Consider the following 20,873-nt stretch of genomic DNA (forward strand, 5'->3'; position numbering starts at 1 on the left):
TTGAACATATGGAGAATGCCATCATATCTCCCCAAAATCTGAAAGTAGTGTGATTTCTGGCAGAGCAGAGACACTTTACAAAGCATCCACTCAGAAACCTTCCTGAGCTCACTTTCCCTGTGCACGTGGTTGTTAGTGTTGGGTCATCTCTCCATCAGTCAGCCTGGGCTGAGGTAAAGAGGTCAGATTTCGTATCCTGTTAGAGATAAGGGAAGACATGGGAAAAGCAGAACTACTGACCCAGTCCAGCAGTGGGTTGTATTGGGCTGCCCCAAAATACAGGCAAAGGCAAGAGGCCTGCATCCTCCTGGTTCTCAGGTTGTGCTCATGGGGAAGACCAGGGGATGCATTAGCTGTCCCCGTGGGGAGCAAAAAGGAAGCACTTTGTGAGATGGGGAGGAACAAGAAGGCAGAAAAACTAGCTTGTCTAGGAAGGATTGAAAAGATCTGAAAGAAATAAGAATATTAAACACTGCATTAAATGAAGTAATATCTACAAAGCATGAAATTCCTGCAACAATCTGATGAGCTAGCTTTTTTTCCTTGGCTGCCAACCTTAGAGAGATGGTAGTCAAACCACTGGGTTTGCTGAGGTCACGACTACAAAGAAGCAACAAAATAGGCTTCAGAAGGGCCAGTGAGGGTCCTGCTCAAAGGATTCCTTGGGGTCCTTTCATGGAGACCACATCTACAAGATCCCTTCAGACAAGGCATTCTCTCCCATTCTTTTTAAGCAATTGGTTTTCCCTAGAGTTGATTCTACTTTGATATTTCCTGACCCTCTAATTAATTCAGATCCAATTGACAAGGGAGATGTGTTCAAATTCAATTATTTAATAGTGATCATGATAAAAATCGTAAGTATTCTCCGTTTACATAGAAATTTACAGTTGCTAAAGAATTTTTATACATAGCAACACTCTAAGTAGCTGCACTTTACAGAAAACGGTGAACACTAGAGCCCAGAGTTTAAATGGTGTGCCCAGAGTCACACACTTGGGACGACCTCAGGCCCAGGGAATTTGACTCCAGGTCTAATGTTCTTTATACCAGGCAGGTCTACAAATGATAGTTAGATTCTTCAAGTAGCCCTTAAAAGTCCCTTTAGCCCAAAAAGATACTGAATTATAACAATATCCTAACCTCCAACCACCTCATATTTCCCATGGAAAGATGCATAGGGTTTCCAAAAATTGGTTGATAAATCCATTTTGGGTACACAGCCCACCATAGATGAAGACTCCTGATACTCTGGCATTGATGCTCACTTTTCCCTCAATTTGAAAATGCAAGTGCACATAGAAAGGCCGTGATGACTTGTCCACTCCTGTTAGAAAGTGCTGAGAATCTCAAAAGTCATTTTGAACCTGATACTTGTAGGAAAAATGATACTTCACACCATAGAGTTGTGGAAATATTTAGCATTTGCAAAGTTTAAGTTTTTAGCTCATTTTTACTTTTGACGGACAGAGTTTGGCAGGTCATCCGAGCATCCTCCTGACTCTCAAGCACACTGCATGTATGTGTGGTGGATTCAGCTGAATCAATTGTTTATACAAAGGAAAGATAACAGTGGCTTCATTGAGGGTGCCTGTGTAACAAGATCCACCAGCCATTCAGGTCAGCAGAGAAGAAATAACAAATGTTTATTAGCACTTGAACACATTTGCACAGATTAATCAATTAAGTACATATCATCTTGGTCCCTAAGGACCTGGAACCCTGGATGAGTACATGACTACGGGGGAATTCGGGATGTGGAGAGAGAGGAGAAGAAAGAAAAAAATGAAAAAATGATGTGCCCCAAGGATGGACTTGACCTCCTTAATTTTGCTTTGGTCCATCCTTGGTAGCAAGGTCTGAGCTATAAATCAGTTTATTTCAGCTGGGATCATCCGAGTGAATGGCCCATCTGACTAAGTGCAGGTTAGATTCCGCAATCTGCTAGGAGGTAAAGAGCTCTGAAGCAGAGAGATGGTGTGCCTTGCAGCTCAAAGTGTGGTCCCCGGAGCAGCAGCATCAGCATTACCTAGAAGCTTTTAGAAAGGCAGAATCTCAGACCCCACCCCAGACCTGCTGAATCATAATCTGCATTTTAACAAGATTCCCAGATGACTCTTGAAGAACATAAATAGCTTTCAAATTCTATGTACTGCCCAAGAGAACAGCAGTCATAAATTTTTCCCTTTTATTCCACTCTCCCTGTCAATATCACTGCATTCACAACCCCATGATACAATTATTTGTGTGTCTGTCAGCTCCTTGGTGGCTGCACTGTCTATTTTTCACCCTTAGAGCCCAGCACGTAGCATGGTGCCTGAGATATAACAGGTGTATAAGGGGACACCCAAGCTCCAGCTCCCAAGCCCAAGAACCTGAGTTCGAATCCCACACCCGCCACAAGCCTCAGTTCACGTATCTACAAGGTAGGAGTGAAAAACAGCACCCCTCATAGGGTCATTGTGGAGGGTAAATTAGCTGATGCCTGTAACATACTTGGCCCAGCACCTGTTGTGTAGTAGCTACACATACGTGGTAGCTGTTGTTCTTATGTGCTCAATAAATGTTGAACAAATGAATGAATAGGAACTTCATGTAAAAAACTTAACAAAGATCAAAACTTGGTGCCCTGTTGCTTCAAATACATGAAATTGAATTTTAAAATAATAGGCAAAGGAAGCCTGACACATACAGGAGAAGAAAAAGAATGGGTCAGAATGGATCCATAGGAAAAGCATGCAATTCCAAATCAGAAGACCAGAATTTGGGTCCTAGCTCTGTCCTTGTTAGCTGTGTGATCTTGTGCAAGAAACAAGCTCCTTGAGCCTCAGCTTCTTCCCCTGAAGAATGGGATTAATGATCCTCTCTATTTCTTGGGGTTATGCAAAAAAAGGGTTTTGTAACCGACAAAGTAGGAGGGTAGGGCCCACCTTACTCGTCTTCATATCCCTACCTCAGCACAGTCCTGGCACATGCGAGATGCTCCATAATGTGTGTTTGTTCAATTGGATTAAAGCAGGTACTCTCAACGGGGACAAAAAGTTGGATATTACAATGGTTCGTGGCCCTCCAAAGATCAACCTTAACAGACAAATCTTGTTCCTTAGCATTCAGCTTCTTGGGTGTGGGCAGTGGGATGATGTGGGAAAAAGTCTAAAATGGCTCCTTGTGGGCGAGGGGGTGAGGGAAACAATGATGGGGGAGAGAAGGTTGAGAAACTGAATTAGGAGTTTGGCTCTGGGACGTGGTACCAGATGATAGTTCCTAAGGAAAAAACACAAAGGAGAGAAAAAGCGGCTAGCCAAAAAGCAAGCAGAGTGAACCTCTAGAGGAAGTAGTGAAAGAATCATGATTGCAAGATTTGGATGAGATGATATATGTGAAAGAAGTTTGCAAAATTAAGAGCTATAGACATGTATAATTATGGAAAGTAAAGGCTTTAAGAAATATTTTCAAGTTGGATATTTTACCTGGATTTATTTCCCATAATAGATTGATTTTTCCACATAGTTGTTTTATCCTTGACAGTGTAAGTGGTGCTTCTGCTCTGGAACGTCCCTAGGTTATTTCCCAGGTGAGTGGAATTCAGCATGAATTTCCCCATCGAGGAATTTAGTTACTGACACAGTACCCAAACTTTTTGTAAGTGGACTCCTCTGTAAGGCAGACCCCACAGCAGGGACCCCAGGAACGGTGTTGGTTGTCACATTAGCATTCTAGGGTCCACATGGCTCAAACAGAAAACTTGTAGGCAGAGGCTATGCAGACATTCCTGCATATTTCAACAGGTTCCATCCACTTACCAACACTTTTAACAGACTCTGCTGAAAATGTTGGAGTTTGAAAAGATTTCCACACAGCACAACGCAAAAGGTGGACAATAGTTACCATCTTTTGAGGGACGTCATAGCAACACTCCATACCCAATGTCCTAACAACCCTCTTGTCACTGCCAAAGTCTTACTTAGATCTCACGTGTAGCCCTTTTAATACTTCTAATATGTTAGTGTGTTCCTTCTTTGGATAGTCAAAAGAATAAAGGACTATAAAGACAGGACACATGTAAAGCACAGTTTTAGTTTCCACTGTGACCCAAACACTAAACTTGAACCCTGGGCTCTAAGTGAATCTGATACTGTTCTCTGTGCTACTTTCTTGCTTCATGAACATTCTGCTATATTTCATTATCAATCACACTTATGAGGAAAGGAGCTATTCTCCTATTCCAACTATTCTATTTTCAAGGATATCTAATTAAAAATGGAAAAAGGATAAGTGAAAATGATGTAATTATCAAACATTTCACAGAATTATAATGCACGTGGTATTTCTCACATACGTAGTTTGTCTCATGTTGTTTTTTCTTAGAAAGAATTTTACTTTCTAACATTTAGCACTATGAGTATTCTATTTTAGGACAGAAAGGGCAATCAAAAATTATTTTAATTCTGGTTCACATGGGAAGAAGCAGATGGATAAAGGAGAATTCTAAGAAGAGGGGGTTAAGCTCAGTTTGTATGAAAAGAACTGAATTTCTATTTTATTATAGCTATCACTTTAGATCGTTTCTGGGGATTATCTTTTATTTCTATCGAAGCCCAAATCGCACGACCAGAAGAAGTTTATAACATCATTACTATTCTTAATATATACCACCAAAATCCCTTTATCAGCTAGCTATAATTTTTCAAAAGCCCTTAAATATACAATATGGGTCATTTGGTAGTTTCCTTTACTTAGGCAGACAGGAATGTTTTGTACCATACTCAATACCCAAGATTCAGTGTAATTTGACCTCCTTTACTTGCCAGATAATCTCATTTGGTTTGGTTTCCATGGTGTGTGCTCAGCTCTGTGCTTCCCAGCAGTCCTGCCTCTATTCCCCGGGGGAAGTTGAACCAGGCAGGCTCTTGGCCTCCCTCTGCTGCCCCTGGGGAGGCCTGAGGCCAACCGGAGACCACTAATTGAAGCGATGCTCGGTGGAGCCAGGTCTCTCAAAGGCTGATATCGAGTAGGATCAGCCTAAGGATTAATAGCCTGTGACCTTCTGTTAATGGGTATAAGCTGCTTTATTCCTAGAAAGCTGTGGACCTCCCACACTAAAGAATGTGATATACAACTGGAGTGATTCAATATCTCCAAGCAGCCAAGGGAAGTTTGGAATTCAGGATACATGCTCGTTCTGAAGATCCAAAGATAGCTAGGTCAACTCCTGAAAGGAAAACCTGGGTTCAGGTCCCAGAGGTGTTCTATTCTTGGAAAAGCTGGAGCAGCTGGGGAGGCAGTAATTCCTGTCTCTTTGTGAGGAGAATGCTTTAACCTTGTGTTGATCAGAAGTCTCATTGACTAGACACACAGCATTGAAGAGAAAGAGAGCTCTTACTTCTTTCAATGGCATGGCATGATTAGAAATATCTTTACCACACTTTTTTCATTCTGATGAGCCTGGGTGGTTTTATGGCCAGACACAGAAGCAGTCTTTTGCGGGGATTCTCTACCTAGGACAGATGTACTGCAGTGTCCACACACATGGGATGCTAGAATTCCGAGTTTGTTCCAAGAAAGAGGATTTTAAACTTCTAGAGGATGAGGGAAAATGGACTTTTATAGAAACAGAATGTGCTTTGTTAAAGAGTTTGACATGTCATGACTCTGATCCTAATGAAGATATTTGGTTTTTTCAATTAAAACAAAACCAAGCCCAGAGCAAGCAGCTGATTTACGGCCACTCGTTTCTGAGGAGCTGTCTGGCATTCAAAATGAGAAAAGTCAACATGGTCTCTCCTAACGTGAAGGGAGACTCTGCCAGCTCCCTTGTGTGGGAGTGATTACGGTTATGCCCTTATTTAGCCTGTGGCCCAGGTTAGAATACAGAACACCTGCCTTTGTCATCCACAAAAACCACAGAGAATGAAATTCTATTCCTGTGCAAATAAGATGTGGAAATTTCGGAAATTCTTGGAAAGCATGAACTCAAAGGTATGAGAGATCATTTCCAAAATGCAGAGTGTATCAAACTGCTATTTAGAAGTCACTTCTTGTTTTGAGTGTGTGTATTTGCATCAATATTTTGAATTTTAATGAAGGATTGGGAAGGTTAATGTGGGAGAAAGGGTAACAGCAAGAAAATTCCAAGACAGGCAAGACTGAACAGCAGAATGTTGGCTGTGGTTTCTAAATGCTAGAATCGTGGGTGAGATTTTTTCTTAAATCTGTACAAAGTGGAGCAAATTCCTGATCCCGTCGCACCTGCTGCCTTAGGGCTTTCGTTCTTCTCTGAAAAGGTAAGAAAATAAAAGAGGTATCTTGCTCAATTCTAATTGTCGTCCGGTCTCCTGATTTTTAAAATTAACCTTTGATTTTGAGAATTGTACATTAACATGTAGTTGTAAGAAACAATACCCAGTGCCCGTTACTCAGTTTCTCCCTCAATGGTGACATCTTGCAAATCTATAGTACAATGTCACAACCAGAATTTTGACATTGATAGATGTTCAAGGTACAGAACACTTCCATTACCACAAGGATACTTCATGCTGCCCTCTGATGACCAACCGCTCTTTCCTCCGGCCCTCGGTCCCTGGCAACCACTAATCTGTGCCTCATTTCTATATTTTTCTAATTTCAAGAATGTTACGTAAATAGAATCATATAACCTATGGGATTGGCTTTTTTCACTCAGCATAATTCTCTGGAGATTCATCCATGTTTCTGCATGTATCAATAGTCGATTCCTTTTTATTGCTGAGTAGTAATCCATGGCAACCACAGTTTGTTTAACCATTAAGCTGTGGAAGGACATCTGGGTTGTCTCCAGCTTTTGGCTACTATGAATAAATCTGCTATAAACAGAAGTTTTAACTTCTCTGGAAAAATGCCCAGGAGTACAATTGATGGGTTGTATGGTTGTTGCATGTTTAGTTGTTTGTTTTTTCTTTTTTTTTAAACAGCCAAATGTTTTCTAGAGTATCTGAACCATTTTATATTCTCATAAGCAATATATGAATGATCTCATTTCTTCTCATCCTCATCAGCATTTCATGTTGTCACTATTTTTAGCCATTCTGATAGGTGTATAGTGATATCTCATTATGGTTTTTAATTTTCCCTTACCTACTGGCTAAGGATGTTGCATATCATTTCATGTGCTTATTTGTCTGTATACTGTCCTCAGTTAAATGTCTGTTCATGTCTTTTGCCCATTTTCTGATTGTTTTATTGTTTTGAGAGTTTTAATATATTCTAGATACTAGTTCTTTGTCAGATATGTGGTTTGCAAATATTTTCTCCTAGTTTATACCTTATATTGACATATGCTTTACATGGGCAATTTTGATGAAGTCCAATTTATCAATTTTCCCTTTTATGGATTGTGTTTTTAGTGTTAAGGCTAAGAACTCTTTGCCAGCCCTAAATCCCAAAGATTTTCTCCTATTTTTTTTTCGTAAAAGTTGCATAGTTTTATATTCTATATTTACATAGTGATCCATTTTGAGTTAATCTTTATATAAAGTGTGAAACTCATAGACAATAACTGTTATATTCTTGCCAAACACTACAGAGAAAACTGTTGCCTCACTGCCACCCCCACCAGTGGGGAGCCTAGACCTCCACTGTGGTAAGGCTGTGCCTTATTGAGCACCTACTGTATTCCAGGAGTGGAGCAAAAGCTCTCCAGGTGTTTCAAATCAACAGCAAAGGCCCAGCTTTTAAGGTGGCATGGACAAAAGACAGAGCAGATACTAGAGTCCGGCAGACTCAATTAGAATTTGTCACTTTTTAGCTGTGTGATATTGGGCAAACTGCTCCATTACTCTGAATGTCAGTTTCTTCGTTTGTAATAAGATGATTTTGAGGATTAAATTAGATAAAATATGTGAAATGACTTGCGCAGGGGTGTTCAACAAATGATCTCATTCTTTTCCAAACTGATCCATTGCAGCTGTTGAAAAATTAGCAATGGGCTGTTGTCAGAGGACAAAAAAGGCCAATTGTCTACAGCCAATGCTGAATTATCTAAGGGCTAATTATCTGGTTTATACATAAACTAGGAACCTTATACTCTTGCTTCTTAGCTTGGTGGCCAATACTTTGTCTAGTAACATAACTACTGGGTACTAGTTAAATAACGAGGGTAAATGAAAATTTTATTCTGATTCAGTTAAAATTTCTAGAAGATTGGAGGATTTAGGGGAAAAAACTGACAGGGATGGGAACAGATTTTGTTTTTTTTTTATTGATGTCATAATAGTTTATGACATTGTGAGATTCCAGTTGTACATTATTATTTGTCAGTTACCATATAAATGCGCCCCTTCACCCCTTGTGCCCACCCCCCAACTCCCTTCCCCCTGGTAACCACCAAACTAGGAAACATTTTTTTAATCTGATCTTTTTTAGTTTTATGAACTATCATTAAATTATGGAAAATGTGAAATACTCATAAAGTTAAATTCTATTAAATGTGATGAAATTCTACCTGAAGGAAAAAAATTAAAATTGTCAGCTTACCTGAGTTCACTTCTTGAAACCATTCATGTTAAATTTTATGATTTTCAAACAAGTCAAATTTTACAAATTACTTTTGAGCTCCCTTATTGAATAGTATAACATTGAGAATTCAGCTATCACCTTTACTTATATTCTCTCAGCACTTACCATTTTGTTCTTTGCATTTTTCTTTCACCATCTCTTCTTTCTCTTATAGAAAAAGTATAAAACCTCCCTACTCCTTTAAAAAAAAAAAATTCTTCTCCAAGCGATATCTCCAAAACTGTGTCTGGGATTAATCACATTATGTTGGATCTGCCACAAATATTTTATTTTTATACAATTGATTTTAAATTAAATAAGCACCAAAGGCATTTCTGAAACGGCCATATACAGAAAACACAGAAGATCAATGTGCAGGGTGAGGGCTTAGGTGGAAAGTAGACCAGGGTCATCTCTAATCTGTTTCTTGGGGTGGTGGGAAGACCATTAAGGCTCATGCACATATGCATATCAGGTCCCTTTTAGCTGCTTCTACTTGAGCCCCAAGCAGTCTCCCCAGGGACCATCCACCCCACTACCAATATTGGACCCTCAAAACCTGGAGCTCGGACACATTTCTCAGCCTCTAGAATTGGATCTGTCCTTCATCAGTTAACTGTCTTATTTATCCAGAGCATGTTTTGAAGAGAAATAGCTAATTCATATAAAGAAAATAAATTATTACTCTTTGGTGTATATATTTTGAAGTTTGATCCTGGCATTGTTTATAATGCTTATCCTGTTAATTTTATTTATTTATTTATTTATTTTCCCTCCAAAGCCCCAGTAGATAGTTGTATGTCATAGCTGCACATCCTTCTAGTTGCTGTATGTGGGACACGGCCTCAGCATGGCCGGAGAAGCAGTGAGTCGGTACGCGCCCAGGATCCGAACCCGGGCCGCCAGCAGCGGAGGGCACGCACTTAACCGCTAAGCCATGGGGCCGGCCCTATCCTGTTAAAATTAAACAAAAATCTTTTGACTAGAAGAGTAAGCCTATGTTTATACCAGATATAAAACCTGCAAATTAACCTACATTTCGGGAAGTCAATACTCTAATTGATGTTGGCATTTGATATCCTATTAGAGGCACTGCTTCCTGAGGTTATCTGCTAACATATGATTCTCATCACATCAGACTATGGAGGGTGGGGGGAAAGTAAAAAAAATTCTCTCACAGGACTGATGTTATAATAAATATTCACAAACTATAATAAATCAACCTAAAAATTGATCTAATAGATTGAGAACCCTATTGCTTGGCTGACTTAATGTCTCTCTTATGGTAAAAACAACTGAATTTGGATATTTTGTATGCATATTTTCTTTAATCCCCTCTTCCATTGCTGGCCACACCCAATGAACTAAATTATAAACTCTTTGCTTCTATGTTTTCATCATATTAAATGCTCTCTCTTTTTTCTTTTTTTTTTCCTTTTTACTATCCCAGTATCCCATTTCTCAGAGGAACAGTTCATCTCGACAGCCAGGGAGAGAGCCTGGATGCTCAAGGTAAGGTTTAAATATAATTTGTATTCTATGACTTCTTGTTTACAGATTAAATTGGAGTATTATAAATGCCTCTGTAACAAATTTATTTTCAAAATTCCATTATACAATTAAAACAAATTTTTGAGTAAACATGCTCCGTTAAAACATTATTTTTTAAACTATATTCCATTTCCCATTTATACTAATGGCTAATTAACTGCTATCAGCAATTCTTCTAAAAATGGTTGAGCCAATTAAAGTTTAATTTGGAGACATTATTAGTGATAAGTGGAGGGAGAGAATGTCAAGTTATAGTCAAACGACCTCATGATATTTCTAATTGTGAATAAGTGATTATTTGATCTTGTTAAAATCAAGGCAACTGCTCTATTGACTTTACAATAGAGAGAGAGAGGTATCTCGAAAAGGAGTTGAAGACCCGAGAGAGAGCCTTATTTTTTCAGTTTGGGATTTGTGTTTAAGACACAATCATTTGACCTTCTGTTATTTCTCACTGGTACTCTGAGTCTCTCTATCTAATAGTGCCTTCAAGGTTCACTTCCAGGAGCTTCTGAGAACAAAGGAACAATTAACTCAAATTCCACCAGATGGCAATATTTGGAAAGCCATCCAGAGGTTTTGAAGCTAAGAGCTCCTATTGTTCACCCAGAGAACAGTCTCACAAAGTATAACGTCCTAAATTTCACCAAAGGTGCTCTAAACGTCTTTCATTTCACTTTTTCCCCACAGCATCAAAAATTTTTACTAAAGGGGGGAGAAAAAGTTGTGTGGGGGTATGTGTTCTTTTTTTTCTTTTCATTCTGGAATGATAAAATTAGAAACTTCACTCTTAAATAATTTTCCAAACAGTGTTGATAAGTATTAAAAGCTCAAATCAGTGGATAATATACCATAAATATTGGGGTCTCTTTGTTATAAATACTATGGTTGATGGTCATTTTTAAATTTTGAGAAGAGAAACCTAAAACTCTTCTCCTAAAGAAGAGTAGAATTTTAAGGGGTTGCCTTGATATTAAACCAAGTGAAATTTGCAGGTACCAAGCTCTTATTTGCATTGATTGGAAATAATTAAGGTTTATTTAAATGTATGAATAAACTTTTCCCCTTTTGCTCTAATGAAAGTGGAGATACTGTATCCTGAGTGATATTCAAACAGCTGGACTCTTCAAGGACCAGAGCTGGCTCTGAGGCAGAGCTGGGACAGAGGGAAGGCGTCGAGGGCAATTGAAGTAGGAAGAACCAAAAAACGGAGCCACCGAGGCTTTCTGTGTACTTATAAAAGCAGTCCCTGAAGGGGCAATTGAGTGCTTTGAAACCTGCTCTTGTGCAACTAGCCCTTCTAGTAGGGTGCCCATATGCCTGGTGTCTGGAATGGTCCTGGTTTACTTCTGTTGTCCTGGTGTACAGTCTCATTAGCACCCCCTTTCACTCTCAAAAGTATCTCAGTTTGGATGATAAATTATATGATCACTCTGTCTTCCAGGCTGGCATGTTTGAAGACCAAGTAAAAGAAAAAGGTGGCCCAATATCTAAACTGGGTGTCTGTTTATAAACCTCCTTATATATTTGCGGCTACAGGACAAATGCTTCTTTTTCTGTAAAGAGCCACATAGTAAATATTTTCTGCGTTGTGGGCCATATAGTCTCCGTCACAACTATTCAACTCGTTGTAGCGTGAAAACACTACATCGACAATATGTAAATGAATGGGTTTGGCTGTGTTCCAATAAAATTTTATTTACAAAAACAGGCAGCCAGTGGCATTTGGCTGGCAGGCCATAGTTTACAGATTCTTGTGCGATAATAGATGGTAAGGGGATAGGAGATGGTGGAGAACCAGGAAAACAGCCATCCTTAATTTCTTTCCCTTCTCTTCATAACCCTTCTGTTGTAGCCTCCTTATTTAGCCCTTTCAGGAACTAGGATTAATAGTTTCCTTGAGTGAGTAATCTCATTATCAGTTGTGTGGTTCCTGAGATCTTTGCTGCGTCTAGCTGCTTGATTTTCATTCAAATCTGTCTCTGCACCATGTCCAGCATGCCTGTACTTTATACCTCATGACAGAATAGCATCCCTATTCAGGTATCACCTGAATCCTAGATTTAAATACTGGAGCAGTAGCTACTTAGTAGACAATTTAATTTTATGCTTTGGTCCTTACAAAATAACTGTCTATGGGAAATATAGATAGCTACATTAAGGAATGGTTAATGTTGACTCTACCAAATTTTTTATTATAAAAATAGTAGATTTAAAGGAAACTTTGGGAAAAAAATCTCCAGTAAGACACTATCCCCAAATAACTTTTTATTGTCTTGCCTATTTGCTTGTCCTGCCTTTCTACAGCAGATACGGTAGTGCAAATGGACTTTGTTTTACTTAGCATCTTTCACACATCTTAGCATCTTAGTCACAAGCATCTTTCATGAGTCCTCAGAACTATCATTAGAAAAGTAAAATAGTGTTATATCAATGTACCATAATATCTTCCAATTTTTCACTAAGAAAATGCTATACTAAATTTTTTGTAAACTTTGTTGTTTTGATTGGTTTGCTTCAATTTAATTTGTTTTTTGTTTTTATTTCCTTAAGACAAAATACCAGAAATGAGATTATTATTCAAGGATATGACCATTTTTATGACTTGTAATCTAAGTTTACCATATTTTTTCCCAAAAGGTTTGGAGTACTTTACAAACATTTGCAGTTTGAGGGTACTAGCCTCATCACAATGTCATCAGAAATAACATTTATTTTATTCAATAATATTTGACTGTCTCCTGTATGTAAAGAACTGTGTAACTGCTTTGGTATATATAAAAGTGATGTGCTCCTTCCACACATATTTGAATGCCTACTATGAACTCGGTATTGTAGGGTTTCAATGGTCAACAGAAGATAGCTCTGTCTCAGAGTTTGACCTTATTGGAGAGCATACATACACATAAATAATGTAATAAAATATACAAGAGGAGACACACCATAGGAGTTAAAATATAATGGGAGGCTGGGGGGAGAGGTAGAGATGGCATCTGAGCTGAACCCTGAAGGGAAGTTAGATTGAGAGACTCAGAGATGGTTGAGATTTGCCATTCATTCCATAAACATTTACTGATTGCCAACTATGTGCCAAGTCCTGTGCTAAAAGCTAGGAATATAAAGGTGAACAAGACAGAGCTCTTAGAGCTTACTGTCTAGTGGAGCAGATAGTCTTTTAAAAAAGTATAAGTGTGCTAAGTAGGATAGCTTGTCTAGCAGAGGCTGCATGGGGGTAGGGATGACACTGGAGCTTTTTAAAGAGGAGCTTTTTCGTGGCTCCTCTTTTGGCACAGTCTTCATCATCAGTTATTGTGTCAGAATCTGTGGGAGACCTGCTTCCGGAAGTTTGAAGGTTAATCTAGTTGTACTGACCAATATTCCAATTAAAATTGGCCTACATTTACAGTTAGTTCCCCCAGTGACTATGTTCACTGAGAATGCACAGAGCCTAGGGCTGGGATCAGCAAGACCTACATCCTGGCTCTCATCAGCTGATGACTGAAGCAAACCACTAAGAATTATAGGGTTTCATCTGTGTTTTGTTTTTTCAACAGCCGGAAGGAACCTCAATAATAGTCTAACAACTCACTCATTTTACAGATGAACATTCTTGGGTAAGGAGAATTGAGTGACTAGCCAGGCATCAGACATTTGGTGACAAAGCCGTGAGACCAGAACCCTGGCTTCTGACTCTCCCATGCTGCTTGTTCTGTGCTCACTGCTGTAATTTTTCCCTACCTTGTCTATACCATAGGGCTAAGAAAAACTAAAAAGAGGGGCCGGCTCCTCTTTTTTTGGTTAAGTTCTGCAGACTCTGCTTTGGCGGCCCGGGTTCGCAGGTTTGGATCCCAGGTGCAGACCTACACCACTCATCTGCTGTGCTGTGGTGGCGACCCACGTACAAAACAGAGGAAGACTGGCACAGATGTTAACTCAGGGTGAATCTTCCTCACCAAAAAAAAAAAAAAGAAGTCTTTTTAAAAAACTAAAAAGAGAATTAGCCCAAGCATTCCTGTGCAAGTAGCAGCAATAATATGTATTTTACCCATCTCAGACCATAGCAAAAAAATTTAAATTTAGGTTTTTTAATTAAAATTTGAATTTAAAAAGTAATGAATAGATTTGTGGTAGAGGAAAACTTGGAACAAATTCCTACACCTGCCATTTACCTCCTTTAGGATCTGGGCAAATAACTTGACCTCACTGAGTTTTTCTATCTTGAGCTTGTTGTAGGAATAATTTGAGGTAACTTAAGTGTTGGATACATCATGGGCACTCAGCAAATGTTTTCCTTTCTCCTTTCCTCCTAGAGCTGCAAGTTGTTCACAGGGTTCTTTTTGTTTATTAATTAGGTTACCTTACAAAACTCATGAGAATTAAATGATAGAATGAGAGTACATTTATAAAAGTATCTGGTGCAGAGCTTAATGTTCTCATTTCGGAACTTAACTATGCTTAAGTAGAGATGTAAAGGTTTTTATTCATGGTTCTTTCTCCTTTTTTTCAGTAGTTTATTCTATATGGTCTGTGGACATGTTGGTAAGGCTTAGGAATTCATTTTCTCTGTGATTTACTTTAAAATGATTTGTCAAATAAGTATATATAGAATATAGAGACGGGTGATTTGATAAAGAAAATGCTGCACAGAGGTTAAGTAAGATAACGACTAAAAAGTGCTTATTGATTTAGCAACAAAGAGGTAGCTAGTGGTCTTGGTAAGAATAGCTTCAATGGCACGGTCCAAGCGGAACCCAGCATGCAAGAGGTTGAGGAGTGAGGGAGAAGTGGAGAGGGTAGGTTTAGATAAGCCGTAAGATATTTGGCTATAAAGATGAGGAGAGAGAGGAACCTGTGGGGAACAGGAGTTGATTTAATGTGGAAGCGACTTGAGGGGTTCAAATGCTGCCGGGAAGGAACGTGTAATGGTCTAGGAGAAAGTTACAGAGCAAGTCCTTGAGAAGACAGGAGGCAATGGGCCAGGATACACCTCTTCACTGCAACAAGCAAGAAAGAATAAGATGGCTACCTTGCAGGTAAATGTGCAGCTTTGAGGGCAGGAAAGAAATTCTTGACTAATGGCTTCAATACCCTCTGTGAAGTCAGAGGCAAGGCCATCAGCTGAGGGAGGGGAAAGTGGAAGGGTCACAGAGAGAAAGAAACTGAAAAAGTAATGAAATGTCTGGTTTATGACTAATGACAGTGCTGACTAGGGAAGCAGAAGGATGATCTGGAAGCTCTGAGACCCACTCTGGTTTGGAGGCCATAACTTTATGGTTGTGCTGGTTTTCTGGGCAGAGTGCCTTTTTTCCCCAGCAGGGCTCAGCAGTCCAAATGAGGCACGTGTACCTGGACAGATGAAAACTTCAAGAGCTCCTTTTTGTGGAAACATGAAAATTGATCATGAGGATAATACATTTATTTTAAAGTGGGCTAATGCTTTATTCTTTCTTAAAAGTTCTGGGAGCCAAATGACTGGATTGGGAGTTGCTGATTGGTTTGTAATGATGATTGTAATTAACTCACCAGGGCCCCCTGTTGACAGAATAGATTATTGGGAACTAGCCTTAATTAATAATTGATTTGACTGATTCAGAGGGAAACTTTGAACAGTTTGAGTCGTTTGGTGTCACATCCCCCACAGGTGGCACCAGAGACAACTACTCCTTTGCATACAGAAATGAAACTGCCAGCTACTTAGCAAACCTTTAATACATTGTATATCCCTATAGAGATTTCTGCCTTTTGCATAGAGTATCAGGATCTGGTTAAGTAATACTCATTTTCACTGGCAAAAATGTCACTAAAATTACTCTGAGATTGACATATCTTATCAAAAGTTTCTTTACAAGTGGGCTGTGGTATGTGGAAAGAATGCTATTGATGTCTCAAAGGCTGGTGACTGGAATGCTTATGTATACTGAGGTCCACTAATCAGGAAATGTGTTTCTTCTACCCCACTTCGCTGAGTTTTTTCTAGTCTGAGAGTCATTAAAAATAAGAGAATTAATGAACAAAGATGATGGGCACTAACCCTATGACATTTCTTATTCCCACTGATATCCTTAGAACTTCAGAGCAGAGTTCTAAATGTTCTATATCTGTGCCGTCTAATTTGATAGCCACTAGCCATGTGTGCCCATTGAGTTTTTTAAATGTGGCTATGTGATTGAGAAACATTTTATATGCATTTTAAATTTTATTTAATTTTAATTAATTCAATGTAAATAGCCACATGTAGCCACTGTGTTGGACAGCCAGCTCTAGAAGACAGATTAGATAGAACTGAAATTTTAAATACAGTTTACAAATAGAGCCAACACAGGAAATTCACTCTGGTCTTTGATGTCCAAACAAGCCTGGCCTCATCCTGCCATCAGCAAGTTGATTATAGCTGAGGGATTCTGATCCACATGAGAGTTAAGTATGGGGGAGGGAGCAAGATCTGAAAAACCTGCAGCCAAGGTGGATCCACCTTCATTTCTACCTAAACTGTCTCTCTAATACCTGAGCACCAGAGTCCTATGTACAAAGGGGAAAAAATGGGGGGGAGAGAACAAAAGTTATCTGAAGCCTTCTGTGTTCAAGCACTCTCCAGCAACTTCATATATGTTGTCTCGTTAATCTTGCTATGTCCCATGTGAAACTTGTCTCTGCTGTTTACAATCGAGGAAATTGAGTTTCAGAGAGATTACTAACTTGTTCAAGGCATGTAGCTAGTAAGTGGTAGAGACAAGATTAGAACCCAAGCAGGTGTGAATCCAAAATTGTTAATCCCACAAGCAGTACTCATAGCCAGACATACGTTTGGAACTACCCAAGAAGCAGAAAACCTTCAGGGTAGAACTGGAGGTAGAGCGGGGTAACAGAAGGCAATGACTTTAATTCTGTGTCTGTGTGTGTGTGTTTAATCCTGATTACCTCCGAAGTGTACCTGTATTCCTCCTCTCCTTCCTTCCCTCCCCACTCTCCCACCACTTGTGTTATGTTAATTATATGTTACCACTTCATGGAAATGTAACAATTAGTGTCATAGAAGATGTACAATCAATCATTTGGATAAAAATTTCTCAAGAAACAAAGATATGTTCCAGCATCTTAGTTACTAGGCAAAAATCTCAAGCCACTTGGTACTTACCTATAATTTTGATATGTCTTATGAGAAGTATATTAGATTATCTACAATCGTTTAATCAAACATCTCCCAGAGTTCAAATGCTGCCTGCCCTCCTTCTCAAATGTCTCTTACATGTATATTTTCTTCTACTGCTATAGTATTTCCAAAATTTCCGTTATTAAAATAATAGTGGAAATCATGAAAAGCAAATCACCTATAATCCTACCCTAACAAATGATGTTTTCTTTTTCCCTTCTAGTCATCATTCATATAATTTTACATAGTAACCATACCTTGCACATACTTTAGTATACTGCTTTTTAACTTTGTCATGAGCAGTTTTTCATGCTGCCATGCATATTTATGATTGTAGTGATAATGTCTGTAGAATGGTCTATAAAGTTGACATACCACTATTATTCCAACCTGCCATTGTTTGATGTGTGGAGTCTATTTCAAAGCTAACTTTGGTAGGTTTTAAACCTGTAGATCATAACTGGTTAAATAATACCCCTGACTGGAAGTCTCATATCTGTGTTCCCACATCCCCTGTGAATACAGTTATTATACTGTGAAATTGCTGATTGGATATTATCTTGGATTTTTTAAAGATGTTTCGTATAAGTAATCTTTTTTTTTATTGAGGTAACACTGGTTTATAACATTATGTAAGTTTCAAGTGTATATCATTATATTTCGACTTCTGTATAAACTGCATCATGTTCACCACCAAAAGTCTGGTTGCCATCCATCACCATACACATGTGCCCCTTTACGTCTTTTGCCCTCCCCCTATCCCTCCCTTTCTGATAACCATCAATCTGTTCTCCATATCTATGTGTTTATCTTCCACATGAGTGAAGTCATATGGTAGTTGTCTTTCTCCGAGTTATTTCATTTAGTGTAATACCCTCAAGGTCCGTCCATGTTGTCACAAATGGCAAGATTTCATCTTTTTATGGCTGCATAGTATTCCATTGTATATAAATACCACATCTTATTTATCCATTCATCTGTCAATGGGTACTTAGGTTGCTTCCAAGTCTTGGCTCTTGTGAATAATGCTGCAGTGAACATATGGGTGCATATATCATTTCAAATTAGTATTTTCATGTTCTTTGCATAAATTCCCAGAAGTGTGACAGCTGGATCATATGGTATTTCTATTTTTAATTTTTTGAGGCATCTCCATACTATTTTCCATAGTATGGCTGCACCAGTTTACGTTCCCACCAGCAGTGTCAGAGGGTTCCCTTTTTCCAGATCCTCTCTAACATTTATTTCCAGTCTTTTTAATAATAGCCATTCTGACAGGTGTGAGGTGATATATCTCATTGTAGTTTTCATTTGCATTTCCCTAATAATTAGTGACGAGAAATATCTTTTCATGTGCCTGTTGGCCATCCGTATATCTTCTTTGGAATAATGTCTGTTCAAATCCTCTGTCCATTTTTTGTTTGGGTTGTTTTTTGTTGTTGTTGTATGAGTTCTTTATATATTTTGGATATTAACCACTTATGGGATATATGATTTGCAAATATCTCCACTCAATTGGTAGGTTGTCTTTTTGGTGATGGTTTCCTTTGCTGTGCAGAAGCTTTTCAGTTTGATGTAGTCCTATTTGTTTATTTTCTCTTGTTCCCCTTGCCTAAGGAAAAGCAGTATCAAAAAAATACTGCTAAGATTAATGTTAAAGAGCCTACTGCATATGTTTTCTTCTAGGAGTTTTGTGGTTACAGGTCTTACATACAAGTCTTTAATCTATTTTTGAGTTAATTTTTGTTTTTGGTGTAAGATAATGGTCTACTTTCATTTTTTTGCAAGAGGCTGTCTAGTTTTCCTAAAACCATTTATTGAAGATACTTTCCTTTCTCCATTGTATGTTCTTGGCTCCTTTGTCAAAAATTATCTGTCCATAGATGTGTGCATTTGTTTCTGGGCTCTCAATTCTGTTCCATTGATCTGTGTGTCCATTTTTCTACCAGTACCATGCTGTTTTGATTACTGTAGCTTTGTAGTATGCTTTGAAATCAGGGATTGTGATGCTTCTAGCTTTATTCTTTTTTCTCAAGATTGCGTTGGCTATTCGGGGTCTTTTGTTATTGCATATAAATTTTAGGATTCTTTGTTCTATTTCCATGAAGAATGTCATTGGGATTCTGATTGGGATTGCACTGAATCTATAGATTGCTTTAGGTAATATAGACATTTAAACTATGTTAATTCTTCTAATCCATGAGCACAGAATATCTTTCCATTTCTTTGTCTTATTCAATTTCTTTCAACAATATCTTATAGTTTTCAGTGTATAGGTCTTTTACTTCTTTGGTTAAATTTATTCCTAGGTATTCTTTTTGTGGCAATCGTAAATAGCATTGTAGTCTTGATTTCTCTTTCTGCTAGTTCATTGTTAGTGTCACATATATAATCTTTAACTTCCAAAACATAATATTCTCAAGAGCAATAGATGATGCATTCTATTGTAATTAGGAACTTAATTATAAGTGCCCCAGACATTAGGCACTTAATATATGCTTCTTGAATTCTGTATAGTCTATAAAATGGCATCAGATTGCCCAGTGACTTGTTCCTTGGATGACTCAGATTTTCAGCATCCCTTACCTCAAATATCATTCAGTTTAAAATGCGTGCACAGACATGTTTGTCTCTATGCTAAAGTTAGTCATGTTTTAGGCTACAAGAAAGCAATTCAAATGAATTGGAAATTATCAGGTTAATATCAAGCCACACTAGGGAACATGAATAGTAAAGGTCAAGATAAGCCTCAGAGTGCCTCCCTAGAGGACTAAATTCTAGGCCATGAGGATATTTTATTTTCCAATACATCATACTCTTGCCTTGGAGTGTGGTGTTAAGCCTTTACTGGACCACGGCGTTTCAAAACACTGATGTGTTGTTCTGCTATGATTTCTCAAGGCAATGACTAGGCTATATAATATCTGCTTGGCAGAGTTTCTCTCATGGGATTCTTGTGTTTCTAACTTTATTTTTGCTCTTGGGGAGTGTGATGTTTCAGACCTGTGTGAAGTAATGCCACATTATTTTGGTTTATAAGCTGGACTGAACCATTAGCATCCTTTTCCAGTGCTTGGCTTAGAGAAAAACTTTGCTTGGTTTGTCAAAAAATATGAATTGAGTGCCTGGAAAGTTGTGTAATGATATTGCCTCCAATCAGGAATAACAGAATTCTATAAAGATGTCTTGAAATGAGAGTATCCAACCACTCCTGCCTCCTATGCAAGAAAACAATATATAATAAAAATTGCCTGGCTCAGGCACAACACTATTTTGAAAAGCTGCATGTCATCAAAACTTTGATATTTTTATTGTATGATCTCAAACATGAAGCATGTGCTTTTAAAATTTAATTCCACTTTGGTAAAATTATTTTGGATTTCAAGGTGAAAATGGTAGTAGAGGAGAATTTTGGTTGGAAAAATTGATGTTGCTGGCACAAAGAACAGAATCATTTACCTGGAGGGAACTCAAGAAATGTTTTTAAATAATGCAGATTTTGGGCTATCCTAGGATGGTCATAGAAGCTTCAGAAGAGGTGAACTTTCAGCTGAGCCTACCTTTGTAAATTATGGATAGATGAAAATGAGGGAAAAGGGCATTCCATGCACCAGTCAGAAGGTACAAGGAACAGAGCAGA

At 38.4% G+C, this 20,873-nt stretch overlaps 1 protein-coding gene across 3 annotated transcripts in view; it reads left to right on the forward strand.

Moving 5' to 3' along the window:
* Positions 1–20,873, forward strand: part of MAPRE2 (microtubule associated protein RP/EB family member 2) — a 145,301-nt gene that overhangs the window by 12,560 nt on the left and 111,868 nt on the right. For all 3 annotated transcript variants that reach the window (XM_004422449.3, XM_087439131.1, XM_087439130.1), the window contains one exon: positions 9,983–10,044. In XM_004422449.3, the coding sequence (XP_004422506.1) occupies positions 9,983–10,044 (62 nt within the window). Of the gene's footprint in view, positions 1–9,982; positions 10,045–20,873 lie in introns of those variants that run through there.

The sequence above is a fragment of the Ceratotherium simum genome, chromosome 14 (genome assembly GCF_057802395.1).
Source record: "Ceratotherium simum simum isolate JZ-2026a chromosome 14, ASM5780239v1, whole genome shotgun sequence".
NCBI classification, from domain to species: Eukaryota; Metazoa; Chordata; class Mammalia; order Perissodactyla; family Rhinocerotidae; genus Ceratotherium; species Ceratotherium simum.